The following is a 26,670-nucleotide window of genomic DNA, read 5'->3' on the forward strand; positions in this document are numbered from 1 at the left end:
TTGCTTCTCTCTCTCTCTCTCTCTCTCTCTCTCTCTCTCTCTCTCTCTCTCTCTCTCTCTCTCTCTCTCTCTCTCTCTCTCTCTCTCTCTCTCTCTCTCTCTCTCTCTCTCTCTCTCTCTCTCTCTCCTATTCTCTCCTTTCTATTCGAATGTATTGTAATTATTGTAAATATTATTTATCGTTTGTTCATTTGTTGGAAAAGTAATTATTCATTTCAAATGACTCAACATAAATTCTCCTCGACACATTGTTCGTTAGATTTGTTCACGGCAAATATTCTTATGTTATTACGCGATAACTTAATTAATCGATTGGCCAATATTTTTTTGTAAAGAAAAATAATAGTTGTTGAGATTATCTCGGGAATCTTCGATTATTTGATGCTCACATTTTTGGAACGTTCTATACGTGTAAAAATAAAAATATAAATTGCGTTAAAAAAAATATTCTACGTAATTTCCATTCGAAATTTTGGGCGCAATTATCTATCGTAACTATTCGTTATTTCGAAAATGTTTCGAGTTTAGAAATTTAAACTCGAGTTAAAGTATTTAAAATAAAAAAGAAGAAAAAGAAAAAATTAAGCTTCGTACACCCTCTATTATGTCAAATTATGTCGAAACAAAATGAGTTCTATATACTATTAAAAATTTGATAGATAATTGCAAAAATTTCAAATGGAATAAATCTTGTACGTTATATTCCTATTCCTATTATATATGTCTTGGAAAAATTGTTTTTTAAATTTGTTACATTTCGTCAGTCTATTTTTTTTCTCTTTCTTTCTTTCCTTATAGATTTCCACTCGCCCGGTGAATGGATTACATTTATCATTAATAACACATTCGTTATTACGAAATGTGATGTATAATGAAAATTACCAATTCAATTAATGTAGATTAACGTTTATATGTGATATATTGTTCTTCCTTTTTAATAGCTCGGACCAATGTTAGAGTAAGGGCTGTTATTATTATCTGGAAAAAATTTAATTCAATTGAAATACAACAAATTAAAAATATAGTATGCTTGAACATAAAGTATGCTTGTTTGCCTTACGTGGAGCATGCACAGAGCCAATGCTAGACCAGCCAGCCAACCCGATCTGCCTTCCAAAAACCACGAAATTTCTTCCACGCATCCGTAAAAGAAAGCATTGCCGGTAACCGTGTTCCTACATTCGGTGGGCAGCGGTTTCTTCAACGTTAAATAATCCATCGGGCCGTCGGCACCGCAACAACCGATCTAATATTAAAATTAATTTTAACATTTGATCGAATATACAAAATTATTGCAAAATTATTATATATATAAAAAAAATTATTACATGAATTATTTCAACAGAAGAATAAATAAGATATTAATATCGATCGCGTGATGAAACAAATGAAAAGAAAATTGAAATTTTCTTTTCTATTATTATTAAGCAATATAATATCTTACGCTCTCTTGAATTAATTGTAGAATATACGTTGCTTTCGGATCTTGATAATTATTAATTAGAGCTCTCATAGATCGTCGTATAAGAGGTTGAATTTTACTGTCGTAGGTTGAATAATCGAGGAGTATTGCAGTTCCTACCAAGCCAAGGACATAGGAGAATAATTGCAATCCAGCATACTTGAAAAATAAATAATAAATTTTTAATATATCTTTCATGTAAAAATTGTGGAATAAAAGATATTTCTCTTTAATTTAAAATCTATAGAATAAAATTATTTTTCAAGAAATATTATAGAATGTTTTTGATGGATATTTAAATTATTATTTATATCTTACAATGTAGAGACCAAGAATATGTTCCATAAGAGCAACTCCACAGCCGATGAATGTGATAACCACGATAAATATCGAAGCCGCAAGTAAGATATAAATTCCGATGTAAAATTCATATATCTCGAGGAAATTGACCCATTCTTGGAAATTTGGATCCAATCTTAACCACATGCATAATCCAAACATTGAACTCCCTAGTAACTAAAAAATGTGTAACAATAATTTAAAAAATTATTTCAAATAATTGAAACAAGTTGTAATAATAATATGTATAATATGATTTAAAGATATTTAATGATAATCGATTTAATTTAATGAAAAATAATAATAATAATAATAATAAGGAGAATTATAAGGAATTATAAAAAGAAGCAATATTTTATCGAATTATTTTATTTCATTTCTAATATTTAATCTTAAGCCATTACACTTTTATATTCGTCACTCTGATAAACACAGATATGATTATTACAAATCTGACTCATATTGATGTAAACATAACGAGGATATACGTACTCTTAATATAAACTATTTTAAACTAAATTGTATTCTTATACAGGAATGTAGTAATAAATATTAATCAATTATTAAAAATCATTCATCAGTATAGAAATATAAAAAAAATTAAACTTATATTGGAACTTATTAAATCTATATTTATTTAAAAAAAATCGTTTAAAATATTATTAAAAGAAAACTTTAATTTTCGATCAGTGCTTGGCTCATAGTTGAAAAATCTATATATTATTTACTATACGAGATTCAAATTTATTTAATTATCTCGAACAATGGATTAATTGGATTAAAGATGAATAAATCTTTATCTTGATAATTAAATGTTAATTTTAACAATTTTAGATAACAATATGTTCATAAACATAATCGTATTACTTCTTAAACTATTTTTTTACTTACCCATATAATGGCATTCAAGCAGAAAATAATAAATTTTATACACTGAATTCGTTGCTCTAATTGAGGTCCAGAAGTTTTGGCAACCATCGTTTAAAAATTGATTTTATCAGCTGGATATTTTAAATAAATTTTACCCTCGAAAATATATGTTTTTATACGAGGATTTTTTTTTTTAGCGAAAATCACCGTATAAAATCACTGTATCAAAAACGTGAAACACTAGTTACGAACGTATTCTCGACAATATACACCTGATTCTTTTAGCTAGTATTCTCTTTATCGCTGACAAATATAAGATAACTGGATAAGCGCGTCCTAGATAAAAAGAATCGTTGCAAATGATTCATTACAGGAAATAATGATTGGAATAACTCGATTTAAAAAAAAGACGCTGAAGACGATGATATTTCATCAATATTCATCTGGAAAAAATGTATATTATTGAAAAATGAAAATAAAAAAACGCTATAATTGATGATTCGCTGTAAACGATAATAATAAAATAATAATTAAAATTTAGATTAATTTTAATCAATCCTAGTTTATTATTAAAATTTATAATTTCTTCATATTAAAATATATGAATATGTTGTATTTTTCTAAAATATAAATATATAATATATAATATATATTTGATTTCAATTACGTATATTAGAGAGATAATAAAATTTTATTTTTTAATATAGTTCTCGATAATAATTGAAATATCAGATGTTACAGATGTTACAGATTAAATCTAAAATTAGACCTAAGATTCATATCCATTAGATACATCGTTTTCTTTTAATAATCAGAATGGTTTAGATAGATTAATTGATGTACATAATTAAACACATGTTAAAAATTAAATGATTAAATCTAAACGATTATCAAAATAATAAATACTTATATAATATAATTGTTTATGCGAAATATAAATATATCTAAATATAAATATGTATATTGTTTTTATAAGATATCTTTTTTTAATTCATTTAGATGATCATCAATAATATCATGTAAAAATTTCACATTATTTTGTTAATTGTTTAAAGACTTAATAATATAATATTTAAGACAATTAAATTATCTTAAATTATTCTAATATATAATAATTATAATTCTGGCTGAAATTTTACTTTTTATGCTTATCAATAATTATATAGACTAGTCATGCGTAATCATACGCGGCTTAATTTGATAGCATTCGATACAACACAAGCTAGGCAGCAGCATCCTATATGAGTGTAATATACTCTTATGATGCTTGCGATATGGAACAAAGACATTTCAGCATCAGCATCAGAAATGGTTTCTAAAATGAATATACAGTTGAGAAGTGGGGATGTAGCGTCAAGCAAGACATTAAGCTTTGCTGATGTGGAAGTTCGAGTAAGCTGAACTAAAACTAAAAAAGAAGCTATCATTAGTACTTTTAATAATTAAGATTCCAATAATTTTGTTCATTTGCAAATTTTGGATACTCTTTTCATATTCTCGTGCTCACGTGCGTTATGCAAGAATTCATGCTTCTCCAAATTCTGATTGGTTTTTCTTTCTTGGCAACGGCAATTCCGAAGCCGGAAAATGATCACAAGCCGCGAGTTATTAATAAGGTTTGTTTATAGTTTTTACGCTTCAAAATATTTAGATATCTTTATAATAAAAAACTTTTATTTTCAATTATTCAAAAATGAAAACAATTTCTTTGATAATAATATATACAAATTTTTTATACATAACCTGATGTTAAAATAATTTCATACATATAATATATACTTTTTTCATAATATTTTCTTCATTATGCTAAAATTTATTAAGATAAATATATATATATTGTGATAATTCAAATAATTATGTATTTATTTTTCATTTTTTCACTTTTTTTCACTTTTTTCTAAATAAAATTTATTTTAGGAACCAAACAGTGAAGAACATTATGTCAATTCTCAACATAATCCTGCCTATGATCATGAAGTTTTTTTAGGTGAAGAAGCAAAAACTTTTGATCAGCTTACTCCTGAAGAAAGTACAAGAAGATTAGGAATAATAGTTGATAAAATAGATAAAGATAATGATGGTTATGTTACTGGAGAAGAACTTAAAGATTGGATATTATATTCTCAACGGCGTTACATACGGAACAATATTGAACATCAATGGAAATCTCATAATCCTGAAGAAAAAGAGAAGCTTCCATGGACAGAATACTTAGCAATGGTTTATGGAGATATGGATGAACAGGAAGCAGAAAATCACGAAAAATCTAAAGATAATACTTTTTCGTATGCTGCTATGCTTAAAAAAGATCGCAGACGTTGGACAGCTGCAGATTTAGATGGTGATGATGCTCTTACAAAAGAAGAGTTTGCTGCTTTCCTTCATGTAGAGGAAGCTGATCATACAAAAGATATTGTAGTATTAGAAACCATGGAAGATATTGATAAAGATGGTGATGGAAAAATATCTCTTTCAGAATATATTGGTACTTTTATTTTTCTTTCTATTTAAATTTATATAAATATTTATTGGAAATTATTTAAAGTCAATCTTTTTATTAAACAATTTAATATTTTTTTTATTTATATTTATTTTTTTTACTTAGGTGATGTATATGATGGTGCAGAAGGCGAAGAAGAACCAGAATGGGTAAAAAATGAAAAAGAGCAATTTTCCATGTATCGTGATAAAGATGGTGATGGTTTCTTAGATTTGGAAGAGGTGATATATATATTTTTTTGCATATAAAATATATATTATCTATCTATTAAAGTACAATCAATTTTTATTTAATTAAATATTTTGATTTAGGTTAAAACTTGGATTATTCCAGCTGATTTTGATCATGCAGAGGCAGAATCTCGTCATCTCATATTTGAAGCAGATACAGATGCAGATCAAAAACTAACTAAAGATGAAATATTGAAAAAATACGATATTTTTGTTGGTTCTCAAGCAACTGATTTTGGTGAAGCATTAACCAGACATGATGAATTCTGAATGATATCATACATAACTTTCAAATAATACTCTTAGAAATAAACAAAATAACATAATTGAAATATGAAGAACATTTATAAAGCATTTATTAGAGATATTTATCTTTACTAATAGATTAAGAATCGAAAATGGCTGATTTTTATTTACCTCATTGTAAACAAAAAATCATTACATCAAAATGTAAATATATATTAATCATTGTAATAAATTTAAAATATTTTAAATATTGTTTCCCTTATTATAATTATTAAAATAATTATTTATTATATTATATTATAATTATTTATTATAATAATATAATTATTAATTAATATTCTGGTATGTTTCTACATACATGGTGTTAATTGTAATTTTCTCTTTATTCTTTATCTAATTCAATATGATACTATACAATGAATATCTGATAGCTGATACATCACTATGATAATGCCTAATTTTATCAGATAAGCTCTATAAAATGTTGAAAGTGATCAATAAAATGAAATAATTAAAGTAAAATAAAGTAAAATAAAGTAAAATACTGAATATATCAAAATGATGAAAATTTATTTTTGTGTATTTTTAATTATTTATAAAGGATATTTATTATCAGGTAATGATTTTTGAAATAATTAATTTTTGCAATTCTGTAAAATTAGAAAAGAATAGTAAAATGATATTTATCATATATTTTATAGTTAATGGACAAAATTGCTTTGAATATACATGGATAGCTCCAATGTATGAAAATTCTGATAAATATAATTGTTCATCAATCACAAATGGCCCTTGCATCTCTCCTCCAATTTATACAGGTAAAATTTTTTTTTTATGTAATAGGTTTTTTTAAACCTAAATTTTATATAAAATAATAATAATATATTTTTATTTATATTAATAATACTTATTTCAAATTTATATGTTAATTTATATGTATTTTTAATTAACAACTTATATATTATATATAATATAATATATAATAATACATATAATACATATAATATCATATATAATAATTATTAATTATATTTTAGAAGAACCACCAGATGTAAATCAATTGTGGGAAACAAAACAAAAATTATGTTCTGTAATATCTGGCAATATTTGTATAAAATATACTTTTTACTTTGATAACAACAGTAAGTATATTATAATGTATATATATATATTATATTTCTATAAAAATTTGTATTAAAAAATATTTTATAATACTTTATAAAAATAAAAATAATTGCAGTTGTTAATACAACATCGTTTTGTGGAAAAGTAATAGAAGATAATGTAATAGCTATCACATCAGGATGTTATGAACAAAAAGTAAATAATTTTAAATCTATTATTTTATTATATATAAAATATATATAATTATAAATAATATAATTATCTAAAAAAACAAATGACACAACTAAAATTACAAGTTTTACATTACAGTATCATTAAGAAATATTTAATTTAATTTAATATAATAATTACATATATAATTAGTTTTATTTCTTTTTTAGTAATTTAATAATATTATAATAATAATTTATTATATTAATAATATTTAAACATATTTTTTTACAATTAATACGATTTAAAAATAATTATATTTTATTACTATCTTTTTTATTATTTCATAGTAAATGAAATAATAAAATATTAGTTTTTTTTAAGAATAATACTTTTAAAGTTGTGTAATTGTTACTTTAGATTACCGCAATGATATAACAACTTTTGTCTAAATTTATTTTATTTTATATAAAATTTTTATACTAATATTTATACTAATATTTTTGTAGATTAATGGTTACATACTTGAACTATGTGCTTGTGAAGCTAGAAAAGGAAAACCTTGTAACACATCAGTAACAATAAAATATTCTATTATTTTAGTAAACACAATGTTATTGCTTATATTTATAAGGTTAATTTAATTTTTGTAAATTATTATAATATATATTTATATATTATTATAAATTTTTATTATAATAATTTATATATATATATTATAATAAATATCATTATATTTGAATTTTTAATATCTTTTTATATTTTTTGTAAGTATTTATAATAAAACCGAAAATACATGAAATAAAATTTTATCAATAAAAAATTTAATTTATCAATAATTTGAATTTTTCTGCACAAAGATAATTATTTTTTCTTGTCGATTTTCGATTAATAATCAATATTTGAAATTTAGAATCAACTTCTAAGATAATATAAACTTTATAGACATGAAGAAAAAAATAAAAAATTAATTAATTTACAACTTCACTATATTGTAGCTTTTATTGTATAGGATATTAAATTCAAAACTATAATATGCCTTAATTTTCAATGTAATATATATATATTTTACATTCTCAATTTTATTATGTATTTCTAAAATGACAACTAAATATATAATTTAAATGTTTTGATTCGAGATATTGATAGCAATAGATTTAAATTTTATAACATATTTGTAACATTATATTGAAATTTAATTTTAATTCCAAACTTATTTTAAACCAAATGGGTAACATTGAAAATAATATGAAAATAGTAAAGAACAATTTCTATTTTATATCTCATAGCGTAAATGTTGAAAAAAATGCATTGAATGTTGGGTCTGTATTATACTTTATCTATGTATAAAGTCAATAAATATCAAATAATAAGATTATATAGTTATTTATAACTTTATAATCGATTGCAGATTAAAAAATAATATTGATAACTTATATTTTAATAATAAATATTATGATTATTTCTTAATAAAACTTATGTAATAAAACAATATAGTAAAAATAAAATATTAAAATTATAAAATTATTATTTAATCATGAATTTAATTATTTTCAGCGAAATAAATATAAAGAAAGTAAAAATTTCTTAATGAAAATTATTTTCATATTCTATATATCGAAGCCATAACGATTCAGTAATTGAACATATCCGTTTATCTAGGAACTTTTCGTAACAATATTATATACATGGTTGTATGTATACAGAAAGAAAACTATTTATATGATCCGTTTATGAATCTGCTGGTAGTGCGGACCACGAAATACAGTGACTGATTTTGTATTAACCGCATGGTATATACTTTAAAATTGTATATGTCACTTGCATATAATATTTTGTTTGCAATATGTTAAGAAACCATTTATTTTGAGTATAATATAAATGGATATACTTGCCAACAAATGTAAGCATTATATCGTTATATTTTAATACGATTTTACGAAACAAAAACTTTTTCTTTAGGTTATTGAACTATTTAAAATCATTTCATTTGATTATTAATAATTTAAATTAAATTTGTTTTGTTTTCTTTTTGATATTTTTGTCTTATTGTATATATTTCTTTCTTTGTATGCAATCTACAAACGATTTTAAATTATTCATTTTTATCTTTTTTTTTTATAAAGAAAAATATTAATAAATGTTAATAAAAATAAAAATTTAATTTATCACAGAATAATTTTCTTTTGATAAAATAAAGAAACTTTGTGTTTAATAGAATAATTTTTGCTACAATATTTTATCTTTTTTTTATTATCTATGCATATATTTCAAATAATGTTTTCTTTTTTTTTTTTAAAGAAACATCACAATATGGCAGAACAACAACAGTCACCTTCTGGCTTTAAACGTATGTCTTTAGATAAAATCATCGAAGCTATGACTTCAGACTTAGAAAGTTCTAATGGTCATTACGTTCAATTTGGTGTAAATCCACAGCAAACTACATCTCATAATTGGGGAAATTATTCTTCAAATCAAACAAGACATTATATTACTAGTCAATCTCCTCATTCTAATTTACCCACAATGCAATCCATGTCTCCAATGGGTGCTCCTCTTTATATGCAAGATATATCTAATTATGATTCTCCAACAGATTCAATCTATTTTCCATCCCAAACAGGGGTAAATCATTTAGGTATAAATGAAAATAATGACTTAATTGGTACTATAGATGTTGGAGGAGGCAATTATATTAATGTGATTTATGGAAATGCTTCACAAATTATGGCAGAACAATGTCAGCTATCAAATATGACATCTTATAGAAATCAAAATATGATTGATCGAGAATATGGTCTTTTTAATGATCAACATATAAATATACCACCTGAATTACCAACTCAAAATTTTAATGGAAAACAATTAATTGAAAATTTAGTTGGTAATTGGGTACCAAACCAATCTGGAACATATAGTCCTTTTGGTGGATCTTCAAATGTAACTTCAGTAGTACAATCAAACGTAGATATTAGAGATTCTGAAGAATTACCTAGAAATTCAACTGATTCTCAACACAAAAAACCTCGTGTTGTAGCAGAAGTAAAACCTATGCGGCCTTCTTATTCTGATGTTCTAACAAAATCTGCTCCAACACCTCCATCACCTTTAACAATTCAATCTATAAAACCTAAAACAGAGTCTGTAAATAAAAAAATTTCTAATAAAAATTCAAAGAATAAATCTAAATCTACAACATTAAAGAGACAAAATTCGTCTGGAAGTGATGATCATAATTCTCCAAAAATGCAAATACCACGAAAAATCCTAGAAAAAAATAATTCAAATCTTCCAAGACGTTGGGTATCATTAGATAATCTTGGTTCAACAACTGAAACTCATGAAATAAATACTTTTGATAGGTCAAATCAATTTGAAAAAAAAAAAGTTTCTAAAATGTCTAAAAAAATAGAAAAAGGAGAAACACTTAATAATTCAAAAATTCAAAATAATAATCCCAAATCTATTGGAAATATTCTTAAACGTCCTATTCAAATAAATAATAATTTAAATATCATAAATGCTTCCAGTCAAACTATTTCTCCTGAAAAAATAGAGAAAAATCAACAAATTGTAAATAAAATGAATAAAGAAGAAAAAAAAGCAACCAAAGAAAAAAATTCAAAACGTTTTCAGACTGAAAAAACACAACAAATCAAAAAAGCTCAAAGAAATCGAAGAAGAGAAAATAAAGAATCACCAGTCAAAGATTTGTATAAAAATCTAAATAAATATGCCAGTCATTGGATTAAAATTGGTTTAAAAATATTTCATTGGTTGCTACATTTAGTATCCGATGTAGTTAGTATGAGTGCTAATCTTATGATTTTACTGTAAGTAATGAAAAATATTATATTTTAATTTTGTATTTACTATTTAAATATATTTTACATAATTTGAATAATCAGATCATATATATTTACATTATAGTGCAAAATGTGGATGGTATCACACTATATTATATTTAAAATATTCATGGGTTTATATGGCTATAACATTTTCAAAAATTCGTATTTTAAATATTGTTGGTAAGCAATTGGATAACTGGTTTGGTAATAGTAAATTTGCATTTTGGCGTAAAATAAAAACTAAAAATGAAGAAAAAGAAGAAAATAGTAATTGGATACATGGCGGTCTTGAAGCCAATATTGCATTACCTAGTACAGGTGAAGAAGCTATGAAAAGATTATTAGCATGTAAAGGAAAAGATCCTTATAGTATACTTGGTGTTACACCAACATGTTCAGATGATGATATTAAAAAGTATTATAAGAGACAGGCTTTTTTGGTTCATCCAGATAAAAATAACCAACCTGGTGCAGAAGAAGCATTCAAAATACTTGTACATGCATTTGACATAATTGGTGAACCGGTATTGCATATTTTTATATATATTTATTATATATATTCCTAAAAAATTTATATTTTCATAAAATTTTCAAATTTATATAATTTATTTTTATTATTTTTATTATAATTTTGTTGTACTTTTAATATTTATATAATATTTATATTATACTTTTAATATTTTTTAGGAACGTAGACAAGCATTTGATCAAACTAGACAAGTTGAAGCAGCTTGGGGTGTATTAAGTGATTTACTTTCTCAACTTCATAGAAAAATGGAACAGGCAGCAAATACAATTAGATGTACAAATTGTGGTTTAAGGCATAAAAGAATTCCAACACAACGTCCTTGTTACGCAGCGCGATTTTGTGCTCAATGTAAAATACGTCATAGTGCAAAAGAAGTAATTATCAAAAATATATATATAAATATATATATATATATATTGAATAATTAAATTATTTTATATAAATTAACTAGGGAGATATTTGGGCAGAGTCTCGTTTAATGGGTTTTCTTTGGCATTATTATGCCTGTATGGAAGGAGCAGTATATGATGTTACTGATTGGGCAGCTTGTCAAGCTGGTAATTTAAAGCACCTAAGAGCAAATACACATAGTGTTCAGTATAGAATTGTCTTAGGTCAACGGCCACCATCACAAACGCCCAATAATGGTAAAAGACGTCAACAAATAGATCCGAATACCAGGTACTGAAATTTTATTAAATTCAAAAATATTTTATGATTTTTAATAATATATAACACTATATAATAAATAATTATTCACATTAAATAGTGAAGCAGACTTTGAAGACTTTTTAAATAATTTATACAATCACAGCAAGACCGGAAATTCAAGTCCACCAGATCAAAGTTCTTTTAGAGGGGACTGTAAGCGACGTAAAACTAAACGCAAGAAGTAAAAAATATGGCAAGTTACTTCCTAATCTTTTAGCATTCGTCATGTATAATTATACAGTAATATATATAGTACCATAATGAATTCTTATATTCTTTCCTTCATATAAATATAAATAATATTCATTAACTCTAGCACAATATTGAAATCATATTAGAATGAATTTAAAAAAAGGACATTTACATAATTTTTGTTACCAAAAATATTTTTTTATTTATTGCAATGAAAATTTATTTCTAACAAATGTATATACTTATACAAAAATACAATTGCAAATTACAATTTATTTAATAACTAGGTAACATTTGTTTAATGTTAGAAAAATTGTTTAAACAAATATTTTAATTATTAATTTATATATAAAATCAACTTATACTATCTTAGATTAAATAATAAAATATACATATTTAATGTATGTTAAAATACAAAAAATTGCAATCGTACTAAAATGTTAAGATGTATTGTGAATTAAAATTTCAAAAATAAGGATTAATTTTTAATCCATATAAAATAATAACCCCATATACAAATCATTTTCACAATCATTATATTTATAAATATAGAATTTATCAATTCTAATTGTAGATTATATTAAGAAAAACAAAAATATATAAAAAATAATAATTTCAATTCTTATAAAAATATAAGTAATCTTTCAATTCAACTGAAATATAATACTCAAATATTATATTAATATTATATACCATTTTAATATAATATGCAAAATATAGTTACAGTAAGTTATTTCAATAATTTTTGAGAATTTAAAGAAAGAAAAAAAAAGCAATGAAAAGAATTTAAAATCTCTTTTAAATCGCTTTGAATAATATGTTATTTCATTTATTTCATTTTCATAAACTATTATTAAGCTAATATTTATAAAACGACATAAAAATACGACATGTAATATAAATAAAAATTGAACAATTTTTTTTATTATAAATTCAACAAATTTTATATGCTTTAAGTTTTTTGTTTTTTATAATTAAATACACATGATTAATGTAATAAAATGTTTTATAGAAGTCAAAAATTTACATTATTTCATTTGTAAGAAAAATGAATTTGTTTGAAATGAAATATTTATGGTAAAAATTGCAAAGTTTTAAAATTTTTTGTTTTATTTTTACTATTAATAAAATTAATATTTAAAGAAAATCTTTTTAAATAATATAAAAAAAAGATTCAGGAATAAAAATACAATTAGGTGACAGATTTATTAATATAATTTAAAATTAAAAATGTTTCTATTAAGAATATTTTTTTAACAATTTTAAATTTTAAAAATATAAGACTTTATTTCTAAAATCATTGTTTAATTTACTTGATACATTTTTTATAAATATTGATTATTATTATTATTATTATTATTATTATTATTTTGAAAAAAAATATTTTTAGCATTTTTTAAAATTGCTAACAAAATTAGTAAAAAATACTCTGAAAAAAATTAATACTAATTATAAATTATATAAATTAATGTAAGTTAATATATTAATGTATATTCTGGTCACCTGATTTCAAAATATTTTAAATAATATAATTTAATTATAAATTAGCCAAATATATATCATTGAATTTATAAATTCAATATAAAAAATATCTTATTATTAAATGTAACAATAATAAAATTTTACTAGTAGTACATATGTAGTACATATTTAAAATATTATATATATGATAAATTAGTAAATTGATAAAAAATACTATATAAATGATAATTGATTTTATCTGATACAATTAAAACAAGAATTATCTTATTTGATTGATAAATTATCATTTGATTTCATGATAAATGTTTTTTATATAAATGTTTATTCCAAGATAGAATCCAAAATAGAATATTTTTAAAATAGAATAATATAACTTATTGCTTATTTTAATTTTTTTTATTTTAATTTAATTTATTTAAATTTTATATTAAAACTATATGCGTACTAGTAGATATTAAATGAAATATTTTGTAATTTGTAATATTTTGTTTTGAAATATTTAATAAAAATTTGTTATTTGTAATAAAATTTTAGCAATCATATTTTTTACATTTTTTAATTTATGATTTTTAATAAAAAATTTTTAAATAAAATTACAAATAGAAATATTCATAATAACACATTTAATTAATTGGTATGTATGAAATAAGACTGATTTTTTCTTTCTATGTTGTTCATGAGTATATATTAGACAAAAATTTAAATACTCTTTTCCACTTTAATAATATTTTTTAATATTTTAAATAAGATAATTTAATTTAATCTTTGTATTATACAAATTAAAATAATTAAAATAAAAATTAAAAATAATTCCAATGTACAAATTTTATCTTACATCATAGAAGATACATTACAAATAACCTAGAAATATTTAATAAAATAATGTGAAAATATTTTAAAAATATATTCATATGTATAATATTATAAATCTTATTTAAATATTTGTATAATAATAAAATTATGCAATTCTTTGTACATGCAGATGAAATTATATAATTGTATTAAATGAGTTTTACAATAAAATGAATGTTAAAATACATCTTAAATGGATGTTAACATTTTAGTATAAATATAATAAAAAATATTTCTATTATGTGAAATATAAATATGTTTAATTAATTAAATATTAAACTTAATAGTAAATTTAATAAAATTTTAATTTATGTATATAAAAGACAAATGAATTTTATTATACTCATTATTATAGCTTTAATTTCTATAAATTATAAAATATAATATTATATATTTATCTTTTATTTTTTAATAATAAATTAAATTGTTTTATGTTCTTTTGTATTAAATATGGAAAATTTAAGCTATATTTACATATTTTACATGTATATATATATATATATAACTTTTTTTCAATAGAATATTATAATATTGTTGAAAAAAAATAAAAAGATATTATTATTATAATATTATTATTATTATTATTATTATATTAAAACATAAAAAAGTTAAACATCTCATTAAATTTTAATCTAACATTCCTTCTAAAAATACAAGTGCATCAATATTATTAATTGCACTTTCTACATCTCTCTTTTGTATTGTCTTTTTTTTCATTTGTGCTGTATATTTATATGATTCTTTAGCAAGAGAATCAATAAAAAGTTCCTGTAATATAAGATAAAATTTAATAATTATGATATAAAATATTTATTATAAAAATTAATTCATTTAATAAATACTAAAATAATAAAGTAAATATATAATATAAATATCAAAATATAGACTATAAACATATTATAATTTTCATTTAATACAATATTATATATTATATTAAATAATATAATATAATATAATATAATTTGTTTAATTGTTTATAAAAATAAGAAATATAAATTAAATATAAATTGAAAAATAATTTTATTATATTTATAATTTAATTGTTAAAAGATGATTAATTATAAATTTTTTAACATTTTAAGATAGAAATAATTATATTAATATTCCGTAAATAAATAAAATATAATTACCGTAGATTTTGTAATTAAGAAAACAGCCTCTTGATTAACCATATGTACTTCAGGATCCATTTTTATAATTGTTTTTATTCTACCTAATGGTAATTTTACTAATTTTTCTTTTTGTTCTTCATCAATACGAGCATTATTTTCAATTTCTTCTTGAGAATTTTCTTTTCCTATACTACTAGTACTTTCATTTAATTCCTTGTCACTTACACTTTCCTCCTCTTCAAAATGTGCCATGATTATACATATTGATTTCATTTCAAAATTCTAACAGTTACAAAACTAGTTTTAATAATAAAATTTCTAAATAATTCGATTATTGAATAACGCATATTAAAAATTATTTTGTTAGAGAAACAATTATTAATTTATTAATATTTAAGATTGTATTATTTATATTTTATTTATATTTTTAAATTCCAAACTATTTAAAATAATATTGTATAGAAATGTAATACTTAAATTTTTAAATTCTTATAAATTATTATGTATATATTATGTATATATTATTTTATATTAATATATTAATATAATATTCTTTTAAAATTAAATATTATTAATTCAAATTAAAGTAATTAACATTAAATAATATTTAAAAATTATAAATTTCATAAGAATTTGAATAGTTAATTTTATTTTTTTTTAGGTTATCATTATATATTCATAATATATAATATATAATATATAATATATAATATATAATATATAATATATAATGATTCCAGAAGTTTTAATTTTTAATTATATCAAAAATAAAAAATTAAATACTCACATAATTTTATATTGTATATTATTTAATATTTGGCGGGTTATATTAATCTAGTGAGATAACATGATATTCTAGTGGCAGAATATAAAATTTTTAATAATATTCTTTATTATGGTTTTAAAGAGAAAAGAATTTTTTTTCTCTACGATTTTATTTTAATGAATTTAATCATAACATATAGAAGAAATTATTTAAAAATCTATTCTGTTAAAGAATTATGTACTATGCTATAACTATAACAGGAGATATAGTTACCAATCTAAAACATTTTAATACAACGGTAGATGTCTTTTCAATTTCCACATGGACATTGGGCTTTTATTTACGACTGATAATTTGACAGTCGTTTCAAAATTTATGAAAACCTCTTGAAATATGGAAGAGAAATCTTGCAAAGAGCAATTAACAGAAAATACAGGTTCACAAATATAAATTAAAATTCAAAAGAATGAACATATAACTTATCATATTTGTTTTATTACAGATGTCAACCAAGATGAGTTGATTCTTCAACAACAAAGGCGAATCGAAATGGAGGTTAATATATATTATCATTACTGTATAAATTTATTCTTTTTCACTTGATTATCAAGTAATGTTTAAATTGAAAAATTATATATCTTTGTTTACAAGGTTTCAATAATTGTCATTAATTTTCGTTCTTATTTTTTGTTTTTTTGATTTTAAATCATTTGTTTATTTGATTACTTACTATATCCTAGATTATATGTAATTAAAATATAATTATAATTCAAATATAAATATTGTAATTTAATATTTGATCTTTATTTCTTTATTTTATATTTATGAATGAAAATATGAAATTATTTTCCAGATTTCTGAATCTATTGCTTTAGTTGGAGAGAAAGAATCTATAAAAAGTTTGGAACGTGAATATTCTGAAGATGAAGTATATTTATCAAAAGCTAAAGCATTAGGTCAAAAATATTCATATATTAGGAGAACTAGACCTGATGGAAATTGCTTTTTTAGAGCTTTTAGTTATGCATATCTTGAAAAGTTAATTGGAAATAAAGATGAATATGAAAAATTTCGAGAACTTGCATTAAAAAGTAAAGATAATTTGGTAGCATTAGGTTTTCCTCAATTTACAGTTGAAGATTTTCATGATACGGTAAATATGTATTGTTATAAATTATAAATAATAAATTTATGATGTTTTTTTTATTTCTTTAAATTTACAGAAATAAATGTTTCATTTTTTGCATTATAGTTTATGGATGTAATTGATAAAGTAGGAGAAGATGCAGAGTCAAGTTATATTGAATTACATAAACTTTTCAATGAACAAGGTTGTTCTGATTATGTTGTTGTATATCTTAGATTAATTACTTCTGGTCAATTACGACGAGAAGCTGATTTTTATCAGCATTTTATTGAAGGAGAACGTACTGTTTCAGAATTTTGTCGTCAAGTGAGTATTATTGTATTGTTATTTATGATAAAAAAAAATTTATATAAGATATTATGATTAGTAAAATTTTCTGAGAAAATTTTAACATCTTTTATATCTTGATTAGTATTGACTAAATTATTTTTATAGGAAGTAGAACCAATGTACAAAGAATCTGATCACATTCACATCATAGCTATGAGTACTGCTTTAGGAACTGGAGTACGTGTTCGTTATATGGATCGAGGTGCAGGAACTGAAGTAACAGCACATGATTTCCCTGAAGGTGCTATTCCTGCTGTTCATTTATTATATCGTCCTGGTCATTATGATATTCTATATCCTTGATAAATGATACATTAAACTTACAATTTTTTAAAAAAATCTCATGACAAAGATCAATTATTTAGCAAATTATATCTTATGTATGTAATTAAATCTCATAAAATTTTTGGAAGTTTGGTTAAATATATGTTATAATTGTAAGTAATTAATTTAAGTATTATAGAATATTCAATAAAATTATGAAATTTTATGTAAAAAAAATTGTTTCTTTTTAAATAATAAATTCTAATTGATCTTTATAATTTATATTGTACTATTTATAAGTTTATTATAAGTTTATTAAACGCATTAACTAAATAAAAATTGTATTAATAAATTTTGAATATTTATATTTTAACTTGAAATATATAATATATATAAAATTATACATATTACAAGAATGATATATTTTTATTATAATAATTATGAAATGTAATAGTTCAAATTTGATTAAATAAGTTACAAATTAAAAATAAATGTTATGTATGTTAAGTAAACAATATTTTACAATACTATATAAATATTCATAAAATTGAACTCTATTATACAAATTATATAATAATCTTATTTATATATTTGAGAAATAATAATCATAAAATATATATACAATTATAGAATGAGTTTCAGATTAATTTGTTTCATTAGTAGTAATAATACATTATATATAATTAAAACATATTAATAATATAATATATTAATAATAATAATATAATACAAAAATATAAAATATATCATTAAATATATATTATAAATGAAAATATGATAAATATTTATTACAATTTATCTTTGCATAGCACGTACTTGTTCGGTAACTTCTTCCAAAGTCATAAAACTTTTGTTAATTGATTCCATTTGATATTCTAAATGAGTAGTTATAAGAGCAATTTTTTTTAGATTAGCTTCTGCAATCTCTACACCATGTTCTTGTTGTGCAAAATTTTTTGCACTATGCATTATTATCTATAAAAATATTTTAATTATAAAGAAAAATAATATTTATACAATTACATATTTGGATAATAAAATAGTAGATAGAATTATTGAAAAATTATATAATTAAATTTTACTTCGCTACTTTTTGAACCTCTTTGTATTTGTCTGGCAAGAGATGCAATATTGTTCACATTAACTTGTACTCTATCAGCTAATCTCATTTTTGATTCAACAAATAAACTTCGAGCACTTGTACTTGAAGCTGAAGCCATAGTGTATAAGTATTTATTAATTTTTAAAATTAATAAATAATTTTAATTTATTTATTATAATAAATTTAAGTTCATATCTTTATTTTGATAACTTATTATCACATATATTAAATTGTGTAAATATTATAATTTTTTATTATTTGCAATTATTAATTATAGATTTAATAATAAAAATAATATTTAAAAATTAATAATATATTAGAATTTTATTTATTAAAATTTTTTTTTAATAAAAAATTGCAAATCGCATGTAAACAAATAAATTATATGACGTTTAAGATACAATAATCAAAATAATGATAAAATCAGCTGATAATATTACCATAGACTAGATATAGAATAGCCTTATCATCCAATATTTCAGATACTGACTAATTTAAATGAAGTTCATTATTTTATTGTTCGAAATTATTGCATTATTTATGTTTATATTGAATTTTGAATCTTACGAATAAATTTATGCACAGAAAGATATCTTTTTATTTCATAGTTTCAATTTTATTAATTGAATCGACTGAATTCCCCTAGATTGATTATTTTGTTTTGTTTACTTTCAGTAACTCGACTTGATAAATATAGTATATTTAACCTAAATCTAATTTAAGCTATATTGTATATAATATATATATAGTAAAAATTTTGTAGAAGATAACCTATAAATTACGTATATTTTGAATATTATATGAATTCATAATTATAATATAATGACTTTAAAGTTCATAAATATATAATACGAAACGAAGTGAACACATTTTTGAAAAAAACACTTTTGAAAAAAAAATAGTAAATACTTTATATTATTATGATTTTTAATATTATACATATTAATTATATATATTTATATATGAACATTTATTATTAAAATATAAATTTTAAAAATGAGCATTGATGATGTCAATTTAATTGTACAACAAATTAAAGAAGCAAATAAACTTTGCAAAGAAGATACACAAGTAATGTATTTAATAGATGATGCAATATATAAAAATTTTAATAAATTAATATGTTAATAATCTTAAATCAATATGTTATATTAGGTTAAAGTAATTACACAAATTTTTTTATTATAGTATTTAAAAGGATTGAATGTACAATTAAAAAATCCTGTGTTACCACAACATGAAATTGAAACTACAGCAGGATCTCGTTCTCCAAAAAATGAAGAAATAGAAAGATTTAAACAAATAACATTTATCAAAAAAGGATGTTATGATTCAGTAGAAGATAAAATAATCACTAATAATTGGAAAGAATTTTGTAAGGTTCGTTCAAAGAATATTATATTTTCATGATGTTTTCAAAAAAATTTATTGAAAAATTTTTTATGATCAAATTAAAAATATTATGATATAGTTGCATAAATGGGATTCTAAAAAGGTTGAACCATTTTTACTCTTGAGAGAAGGAAATAAAACATATATTCGCAGTAAAAAACAAAGAAGAAAATTTGTTCAATTTTTAGCTGATGGTTTGCCAAATAGAACTTTATATAGTGTATATCACAGATTTAGAAATTTATATACAAATCGTTTTCAAAGAAGGTAATGTAAAAAACTTTTTTATATTAAATATTGATACATATTTTTATTTTTATTATATAACAAATTCTATTTTTATATCATGTAATATTTACTATTAAATATTTCTATTAAATATTATATAAAAAAAAATTTATATTTTTTATATCAAAAGTAAAAATACTTATATATAATAAAATAATTTTTTTTTTTGATATTGAATGCTTTTTATTTGATTAAAAATAATATAGTTCAGATTTTACAAAATTTATACATTTAATAATATAATGCTTATTTATATATCTTATTTTTATATCTTATTATTATTGTTAATATAATGTTTAATATATAAAGGTTTAATCCAGAAGAAGATAAAATGATTTTGAATTATTTAGAACATAATGCAAACCTTGATCAGAAGCGGAAATATGCAGATTTAGCAAAAGTTTTAAAACGAACCCGAGCTTCTATATGGCGTCGTTATGAATTGCTTAAAAAGAAAAGGCAAAAAGAATCAGATCAAGAGAAATAAAATCAAATCTTTATAATATTTATTTTAATTTTGTATAATGTTCGTTATTTTTATTATTTCATTTCAAAAAATATAGTTATTTGTAATTAAGTTGATTTAAATTATTATTGTATTGTGTAATAAATAAATAAAAAAGTAATTTTTTGTTAATTTTATACTATTATTGAATTTCTTGTATAAATAAATAGTTAAACAAAATTCAGCATTTATTTATTACAATTATTTGTATATATTTGATTCAATATTTATTGAAATAATTAATTTGAATGTTAAAATTTAATATTTTTAATATTAATATAAAATAAAAAAAAGTAAAATTTTAAATAATAATAAAAAGAATTTTTTAAATTTCTATTATTTATATATTTTAATGGCACAATATATTTATATTGCATATTTATTTTTTTAATATACAATTGTTAAATGTATTTTTTCATATAATGCAATAAATATATATATATATATATTATATATATATATATAAAATATAAATAATAAAATGTTTTAAGTAATTGTATAATATATACATGAATACATATAAAAAAATGTTTAATTTTTTATACAAAATTATAATACTGCCAATATTAATATAATAAATTTCTTAATTCAATTTAAAAAAAAAAACGAAAAAATGTAAATGATATATAAAGTAATATATTATTTTTTACTTTTATTCAATTATTTGCATATAAAAAAAATTATTTAAATAATTATACATTCAGTTTATATATAGAGTGTTCTAAAATCATGATAGAAAATAAAAAAATTCTCGTTAAATTTATTTAAAAAATAAAAATTAAGAAATTAAGATTTGAATATAATAATTTCAATTCATTGACGTTGTAATATTGATACTAAACATATATAAATATTTATAAAATAAATTAAAACTATCAAAATTAATGCCAAAATATATTTTATTTATTGTGTATGTATATGAATAGATATTATTGAATAAAATATAATTATTGAAATTTGGATAGATCTTGTCAAAAGATTTTTTACATGTTTGCCATAGATCAGGGGATTTTAAATATTTTTTTTTTAAATTTTTTTTAAATCTATTTTTATATCAATAAATCAATAATTAGATTTTATTAAAAAATTATATGAACTCTATTTTCTCTTAATATAAGAAATTCATCTATTTTTGCCTTCAATATGATTTTGGGACACTCTAAATAAATAATGTATTAATTAATATATTTAAATTGTGCAATTATATTTTTATAATTATGAATATTAGGTTAAACTTAAAAAATATTCATATATAATTAAAAGATATTCACAATAATCATTATTTAAATGAAGAAATAAATTTTGCAATAAAACATCAATCTACAGAATTTCTAAATATATGAATATCTAAATAAATTTTCTTTAGTAAAAAAAGCTGTTTATATATTTACATAAGTGCACGATTTCTACAATAATTTTGTATACATATCTTATATATGTTATAAATCATAGCACATTTTAATGTATTTATACACATATATTAATTTATATATATATATATATATTTATATATATATATATATATTTGGATATATATATGTATATGTATATAATTTGTTATAATGCACAAGCAAAACCATTGTTTTTTTGATATAATAAAACTTATTTATTAAAACATTTGTCCTATCACAGCAAGTGATCGTACTGCAGATTGCACATTATTTACATGAATATGGTGAGCAACTGTATGATGATGTTCATCTACAACCATCTCTCCATATTGAGCTCGACAACGTTTCTGATGTGCAAACAAACTACCACTATGGCTATAAGCAGCTCCACAAGTTTTACACACATATGGTTTTTCACCAGAATGAGTATAAGTATGTTCTTTTAAAGTACTTAGTCTTTTGAATGCTTTGCCACATGTTTTACACAAATAATTTGCTTCTCCAGTATGTCGAGTCAAGTGTCGTCTAAAAGCTGAACTCACAGCAAATGCAGCACTGCATACATGACAAACAAATGGTTTATCACCTGTATGAATTCTAATGTGATTTGCTAAACTGGTTGTTGTAGTAAATCCACTATTACAAGTTTTACACACATGTGGTTTAATACCAGTATGAGTTCTCATATGATAAGTTAGAGAAGAATTACTTGGATACACCTTACTACAAATGTGACATAAATATTCTCTTGGAACCTTTTCTTTTGGTTTATGTGTCCTTTGATGAAGAACAAGACGAGCTTGACTAGCACATACCTTTCCACAGATTTCACAAGTAACTGGTTCAGCTTTTGGTTTATGCATTGATACATGACGTCTAAGACCTTTCTTTGTTGCCATAATTTTATCACAATGTTGACATTTATATTCACCAGAATCATCTTCATCACTTTCTTCTTTTTTAACATTTTCATTTTCTTGTAAAGTATTTTGAGTAGTACTTGGGAAAGAATCATCATCAGAATCAAAAAATTTATTATCATCTACTAAATTATCTAATAATCCATGACCATGTTTTTCTGCATGTTTTTTTAATGTATCAGGCCTAAAAAACCATTTTTTACATACAGTACAGGAATATTTTTTATCTCCATGTACAAGACTATGTCTTTTTAGATTTTTTAATGAAGAACAATATTGACTACAAATTTCACATTTGTACAACTCAGGTGCATTTTCAAAATCATAAACTTCATTCACAGTACCATTTTCATCATCTGTATCATCTTCAAATTTCATCTCTTTTTTTGGTTCCTTGTTATCTTTTTGTTCGTCTGTACTAATTTGTTTAATCATATTATTTACTTTTTCTGTATGAGATTTTAGATGACGTACAAGACTTTGAGGTTTAGAAAAACATGCATGACATAATTGACATGCAAGTGGTTTTGATGCATGTATTTTTTTATGATTTTCCATATTCTCTAATCTATAAAACATTTTTGAACAAATATTGCATTTATGTTTTTTTTCATGAACAAGGGAATGTTTCTTTAAGCCTCTTTGTGTGCTATAACATTTTGCACATACTTTACATTTAAATTTTAATTCTCCAGAATCTTCACCATCATTACTTGAGTCATAATAATTATCATGAATTTCATCTTCGCTATAAGTTTTATTAGGCACTGATTTTACTTTCCTAGTAGAAGTACGTTTCTGCACAACTTCTTCTTCTTCTTTAACGTTATCATTTAATATATTTTCATCAAAAAATTCTACTTCTTGTTTTCTATCATCTTCCTCTGAATTTTGATTGATATCTTGATTTTCTTCTGGTTTATTTTGCATATTTATAGTTTCAGAAATATCATTATTGATTTCTTGTGTAAGAGATGCCTCATGTATATTATTTTCTGAAGTACAAGATTCTTTTTCAATTTCTTTAGGTCCTTCAAATCCAATAGAACAAATAAAAAGTTTCTCATTCTGCATATCAATTTGGCTGGTGCTTAAGTTAGATTCATCTCTACAATATGAATCATTAGTTTGTACATATTCTTGAGAATTTGATGCTACATGCATTTCCTCTTTTACAAAATAATTCTCTTGATTAATTTGTTCTTTAGATAACAATGTTCTTATCTCAGATTCAGTTTGTGTACATGTATCCTAAAATATTTAAATATATTGTTTATATTTGTTATAAGATATAAAATATTAATATATTATATATTTACCACAATAGTAATTTTAGATGGTTTATTATAATACATTCGTAATTTGGCATCAGAATGTTGACATTGTTGTCTAAATTCATGAGCAACACTTGCTTTATAAATACAAATATCACAAATTAATGAAGGTAATCCATCTTGTTCATGAATTTCTATTGATCCACAAACTTGTATCTTTTGAGGAAGAGCCGAGAAATCATTCACTTCTTGATCCGTACAAAAAATAGGTGATAAATTAGTACCTTCTGTAAGGCAAATTCTACATATTCTGTCCATATTAAGTGGTAAATCAAAATATTCTGTCATTATTTATTAGTAGAAAGCAATTTATCTTTAATATATTTCCTGTAAAGAATTCATAAGAATAATATTATTTAATAATTTCTATATAAATAAATATATTCTTTTAATAAAACAGTTTTTATTTTTTGATTTTAAATTGTCCTTTAATAAAAAAAAAAATATTTTGATATACATTGGGTTTTTATTAAATCCGAATTTAAATATATACAGTATTTATTTAAAAACTATATAAATAACAATATTGTAATCAATATGTTATAGATAATAAAAAATAAAAATATATTATAAATTTATTATAGAGTTTAAAAACATTGTGATAAAATAAGTGTTGAAAGGCGTTAGTACATATTCCATAATATATATGTAATAAAAAATTAGAATGTATATAAAAGATGAAATTATTTTATTTAAAAAAAACTTATTTTTTAAAATAAATAAAAAAAAATTAACATACAAAAATGAGAGGTTCTCAACCTTCGGATCTTTTATGCACCGCGAAAACATGCCACGATGTTGAGATAATGCTTTAACAGTGATGCCCAGGTGAATACATTGAAGTTTCTTTGAATAAATTTTATCTCTTAAAATTTTATCAAACACAGTTTTCATAAAATTTTCACTCTATATTTAAGAACAATGTCACACGTTTAGTTATATATTATTCGTTCCTACGTTATTTTCTTATGAAAAAGTTTAATACTTCTCTATTTCTTTGTTCAATGGCTTCCCTATGTATTCCCAAAGATGTATTACAAAAGTTGAGAGCAATCTGAAATGAACGCATAAAATGAGGAATCTAGAGACTTAGTGAACTGTTAGATGGGTCAATACAAAGAAAATTTATATGTACATGCATATATACTTCGATAATTGATAACATTTATTTCATGAGTAGAATGCAACTATATAACATAATTAGATATAAGATTAGATTTAGATATAATTTTTAGAAGATAATATAATAACAAAATATTAAAAAATATATTTTTTTATTTGTATTTATATTTAATTTTAAAATAATATTTAATTTGTCTTTGTTAATAACTGATTGTAATTATAAATTAAATGTTAATTATAAGATATTTTATTAATATATTTTTTATAAATTTATGCATTATTAATAAAGGAATTTTTTACTAATATTAAATTTTGTTTAATTTTTTATGAAATAAATATATATTTTTCATTTTAAACTCGGCATAAGTATAGAATCATTTTATGTATTTTATATTTTTGTATTAGATAGCCAATCAAAAGAAAAAGCTTGTAACTAGCAGATTTATAATTTTATAAAA

The 26,670-nt window shown here is 21.2% G+C and overlaps 9 protein-coding genes across 11 annotated transcripts; 5 read left to right on the top strand and 4 right to left on the bottom strand.

The window, feature by feature from the left end:
- Positions 1-69: 69 nt before the first annotated feature.
- Positions 70-2,991, bottom strand: LOC725760 (tetraspanin-2A). Its single transcript, XM_001121569.5, has 5 exons — positions 2,693-2,991; positions 1,781-1,978; positions 1,445-1,621; positions 1,061-1,246; positions 70-978 (listed from the first exon to the last, which is right to left on the bottom strand). Exons 1-5 carry the CDS (start codon positions 2,777-2,779, stop codon positions 901-903), a joined length of 726 nt encoding a protein of 241 aa, XP_001121569.3. The 5' UTR covers positions 2,780-2,991; the 3' UTR covers positions 70-900.
- An 878-nt stretch (positions 2,992-3,869) lies between these two features.
- On the top strand, positions 3,870-5,897 carry LOC411647 (calumenin). The gene is made up of 4 exons (XM_624354.6): positions 3,870-4,287; positions 4,589-5,156; positions 5,277-5,392; positions 5,483-5,897. The coding sequence occupies exons 1-4, from the start codon at positions 4,186-4,188 to the stop codon at positions 5,669-5,671; spliced, it is 975 nt and encodes a 324-aa protein (XP_624357.1). The 5' UTR covers positions 3,870-4,185; the 3' UTR covers positions 5,672-5,897.
- Positions 5,898-6,185: 288 nt separating this feature from the next.
- Positions 6,186-7,585, top strand: LOC100577128. Its single transcript, XM_003251355.4, has 5 exons — positions 6,186-6,263; positions 6,349-6,465; positions 6,685-6,789; positions 6,888-6,967; positions 7,432-7,585. Exons 1-5 carry the CDS (start codon positions 6,206-6,208, stop codon positions 7,564-7,566), a joined length of 495 nt encoding a protein of 164 aa, XP_003251403.2. The 5' UTR covers positions 6,186-6,205; the 3' UTR covers positions 7,567-7,585.
- Positions 7,586-8,572: 987 nt separating this feature from the next.
- LOC409594 (dnaJ homolog dnj-5) lies at positions 8,573-12,278 on the top strand. The gene is made up of 6 exons (XM_393097.7): positions 8,573-8,825; positions 9,224-10,758; positions 10,856-11,297; positions 11,461-11,676; positions 11,754-11,983; positions 12,072-12,278. Exons 2-6 carry the CDS (start codon positions 9,236-9,238, stop codon positions 12,196-12,198), a joined length of 2,538 nt encoding a protein of 845 aa, XP_393097.4. The 5' UTR covers positions 8,573-8,825; positions 9,224-9,235; the 3' UTR covers positions 12,199-12,278.
- A 2,869-nt stretch (positions 12,279-15,147) lies between these two features.
- On the bottom strand, positions 15,148-16,561 carry LOC725835 (DNA polymerase epsilon subunit 4). Of its 2 annotated transcripts, XM_016912371.2 has the most exons (3): positions 16,439-16,561; positions 15,670-15,933; positions 15,148-15,307 (listed from the first exon to the last, which is right to left on the bottom strand). In XM_016912371.2, the coding sequence occupies exons 2-3, from the start codon at positions 15,922-15,924 to the stop codon at positions 15,167-15,169; spliced, it is 396 nt and encodes a 131-aa protein (XP_016767860.1). In that variant the 5' UTR covers positions 15,925-15,933; positions 16,439-16,561; the 3' UTR covers positions 15,148-15,166. The 2 variants fall into 2 exon arrangements, with proteins under 2 accessions (XP_016767860.1, XP_001121637.3); XM_001121637.5 differs by lacking the exon at positions 16,439-16,561 and having other exon boundaries at positions 15,670-15,965.
- Positions 16,562-16,692: 131 nt separating this feature from the next.
- On the top strand, positions 16,693-18,225 carry LOC725744 (ubiquitin thioesterase otubain-like). The gene is made up of 5 exons (XM_006569491.3): positions 16,693-16,853; positions 16,920-16,972; positions 17,271-17,570; positions 17,670-17,870; positions 18,000-18,225. Exons 1-5 carry the CDS (start codon positions 16,811-16,813, stop codon positions 18,195-18,197), a joined length of 795 nt encoding a protein of 264 aa, XP_006569554.2. The 5' UTR covers positions 16,693-16,810; the 3' UTR covers positions 18,198-18,225.
- A 667-nt stretch (positions 18,226-18,892) lies between these two features.
- Positions 18,893-19,538, bottom strand: LOC725774 (BLOC-1-related complex subunit 7). The gene is made up of 2 exons (XM_016912370.2): positions 19,241-19,538; positions 18,893-19,133 (listed from the first exon to the last, which is right to left on the bottom strand). Exons 1-2 carry the CDS (start codon positions 19,376-19,378, stop codon positions 18,954-18,956), a joined length of 318 nt encoding a protein of 105 aa, XP_016767859.1. The 5' UTR covers positions 19,379-19,538; the 3' UTR covers positions 18,893-18,953.
- A 466-nt stretch (positions 19,539-20,004) lies between these two features.
- On the top strand, positions 20,005-21,484 carry LOC100576559. Its single transcript, XM_003251352.4, has 4 exons — positions 20,005-20,331; positions 20,449-20,640; positions 20,732-20,919; positions 21,250-21,484. Exons 1-4 carry the CDS (start codon positions 20,257-20,259, stop codon positions 21,425-21,427), a joined length of 633 nt encoding a protein of 210 aa, XP_003251400.1. The 5' UTR covers positions 20,005-20,256; the 3' UTR covers positions 21,428-21,484.
- Positions 21,485-23,024: 1,540 nt separating this feature from the next.
- On the bottom strand, positions 23,025-26,195 carry LOC100576600 (zinc finger protein 345). Of its 2 annotated transcripts, none has more exons than XM_006569493.3 (3): positions 25,850-26,195; positions 25,076-25,417; positions 23,025-25,007 (listed from the first exon to the last, which is right to left on the bottom strand). In XM_006569493.3, the coding sequence occupies exons 2-3, from the start codon at positions 25,376-25,378 to the stop codon at positions 23,055-23,057; spliced, it is 2,256 nt and encodes a 751-aa protein (XP_006569556.2). In that variant the 5' UTR covers positions 25,379-25,417; positions 25,850-26,195; the 3' UTR covers positions 23,025-23,054. The 2 variants fall into 2 exon arrangements, with proteins under 2 accessions (XP_006569556.2, XP_003251401.2); XM_003251353.4 differs by having other exon boundaries at positions 25,830-26,194.
- Positions 26,196-26,670: the final 475 nt, after the last annotated feature.

Source organism: Apis mellifera, linkage group LG5 (genome assembly GCF_003254395.2).
Source record: "Apis mellifera strain DH4 linkage group LG5, Amel_HAv3.1, whole genome shotgun sequence".
In the NCBI taxonomy this organism is placed as follows: Eukaryota; Metazoa; Arthropoda; class Insecta; order Hymenoptera; family Apidae; genus Apis; species Apis mellifera.

Bases quoted from the DNA above. Each gene is read 5' to 3' on its own strand.
- LOC725760 (XM_001121569.5), bottom strand. From the start codon at position 2,779: ATGGTTGCCAAAACTTCTGGACCTCAATTAGAGCAACGAATTCAGTGT. The intron at 1,622-1,780 runs GTAAGATATAAA...TTATTTTTCAAG, and splicing joins ATATTCTTGGTCTCTACATT to TATGCTGGATTGCAATTATT. The intron at 1,247-1,444 runs GTAAGATATTAT...TTTTAATATTAG, and splicing joins TACAATTAATTCAAGAGAGC to ATCGGTTGTTGCGGTGCCGA.
- LOC725835 (XM_016912371.2), bottom strand. From the start codon at position 15,924: ATGAAATCAATATGTATAATCATGGCACATTTTGAAGAGGAGGAAAGT. The intron at 15,308-15,669 runs GTAATTATATTT...CTTATATTACAG, and splicing joins TCTTAATTACAAAATCTACG to GAACTTTTTATTGATTCTCT.
- LOC725774 (XM_016912370.2), bottom strand. From the start codon at position 19,378: ATGGCTTCAGCTTCAAGTACAAGTGCTCGAAGTTTATTTGTTGAATCA. The intron at 19,134-19,240 runs GTAAAATTTAAT...ATATTTTTATAG, and splicing joins GAGGTTCAAAAAGTAGCGAA to ATAATAATGCATAGTGCAAA.
- LOC100576600 (XM_006569493.3), bottom strand. From the start codon at position 25,378: ATGACAGAATATTTTGATTTACCACTTAATATGGACAGAATATGTAGA. The intron at 25,008-25,075 runs GTAAATATATAA...TAAATATTTTAG, and splicing joins CATCTAAAATTACTATTGTG to GATACATGTACACAAACTGA.
- LOC725744 (XM_006569491.3), top strand. From the start codon at position 16,811: ATGGAAGAGAAATCTTGCAAAGAGCAATTAACAGAAAATACAG. The intron at 16,854-16,919 runs GTTCACAAATAT...GTTTTATTACAG, and splicing joins GCAATTAACAGAAAATACAG to ATGTCAACCAAGATGAGTTG. The intron at 17,871-17,999 runs GTGAGTATTATT...TTATTTTTATAG, and splicing joins TTTCAGAATTTTGTCGTCAA to GAAGTAGAACCAATGTACAA.
- LOC100577128 (XM_003251355.4), top strand. From the start codon at position 6,206: ATGATGAAAATTTATTTTTGTGTATTTTTAATTATTTATAAAGGATAT. The intron at 6,466-6,684 runs GTAAAATTTTTT...ATTATATTTTAG, and splicing joins CTCTCCTCCAATTTATACAG to AAGAACCACCAGATGTAAAT. The intron at 6,968-7,431 runs GTAAATAATTTT...ATATTTTTGTAG, and splicing joins CAGGATGTTATGAACAAAAA to ATTAATGGTTACATACTTGA.
- LOC409594 (XM_393097.7), top strand. From the start codon at position 9,236: ATGGCAGAACAACAACAGTCACCTTCTGGCTTTAAACGTATGTCTTTA. The intron at 11,298-11,460 runs GTATTGCATATT...AATATTTTTTAG, and splicing joins TTGACATAATTGGTGAACCG to GAACGTAGACAAGCATTTGA. The intron at 11,984-12,071 runs GTACTGAAATTT...CACATTAAATAG, and splicing joins CAAATAGATCCGAATACCAG to TGAAGCAGACTTTGAAGACT.
- LOC100576559 (XM_003251352.4), top strand. From the start codon at position 20,257: ATGAGCATTGATGATGTCAATTTAATTGTACAACAAATTAAAGAAGCA. The intron at 20,332-20,448 runs GTAATGTATTTA...TTTTTATTATAG, and splicing joins TTTGCAAAGAAGATACACAA to TATTTAAAAGGATTGAATGT. The intron at 20,641-20,731 runs GTTCGTTCAAAG...ATTATGATATAG, and splicing joins ATTGGAAAGAATTTTGTAAG to TTGCATAAATGGGATTCTAA.
- LOC411647 (XM_624354.6), top strand. From the start codon at position 4,186: ATGCAAGAATTCATGCTTCTCCAAATTCTGATTGGTTTTTCTTTCTTG. The intron at 4,288-4,588 runs GTTTGTTTATAG...AATTTATTTTAG, and splicing joins AGCCGCGAGTTATTAATAAG to GAACCAAACAGTGAAGAACA. The intron at 5,157-5,276 runs GTACTTTTATTT...TTTTTTACTTAG, and splicing joins ATCTCTTTCAGAATATATTG to GTGATGTATATGATGGTGCA.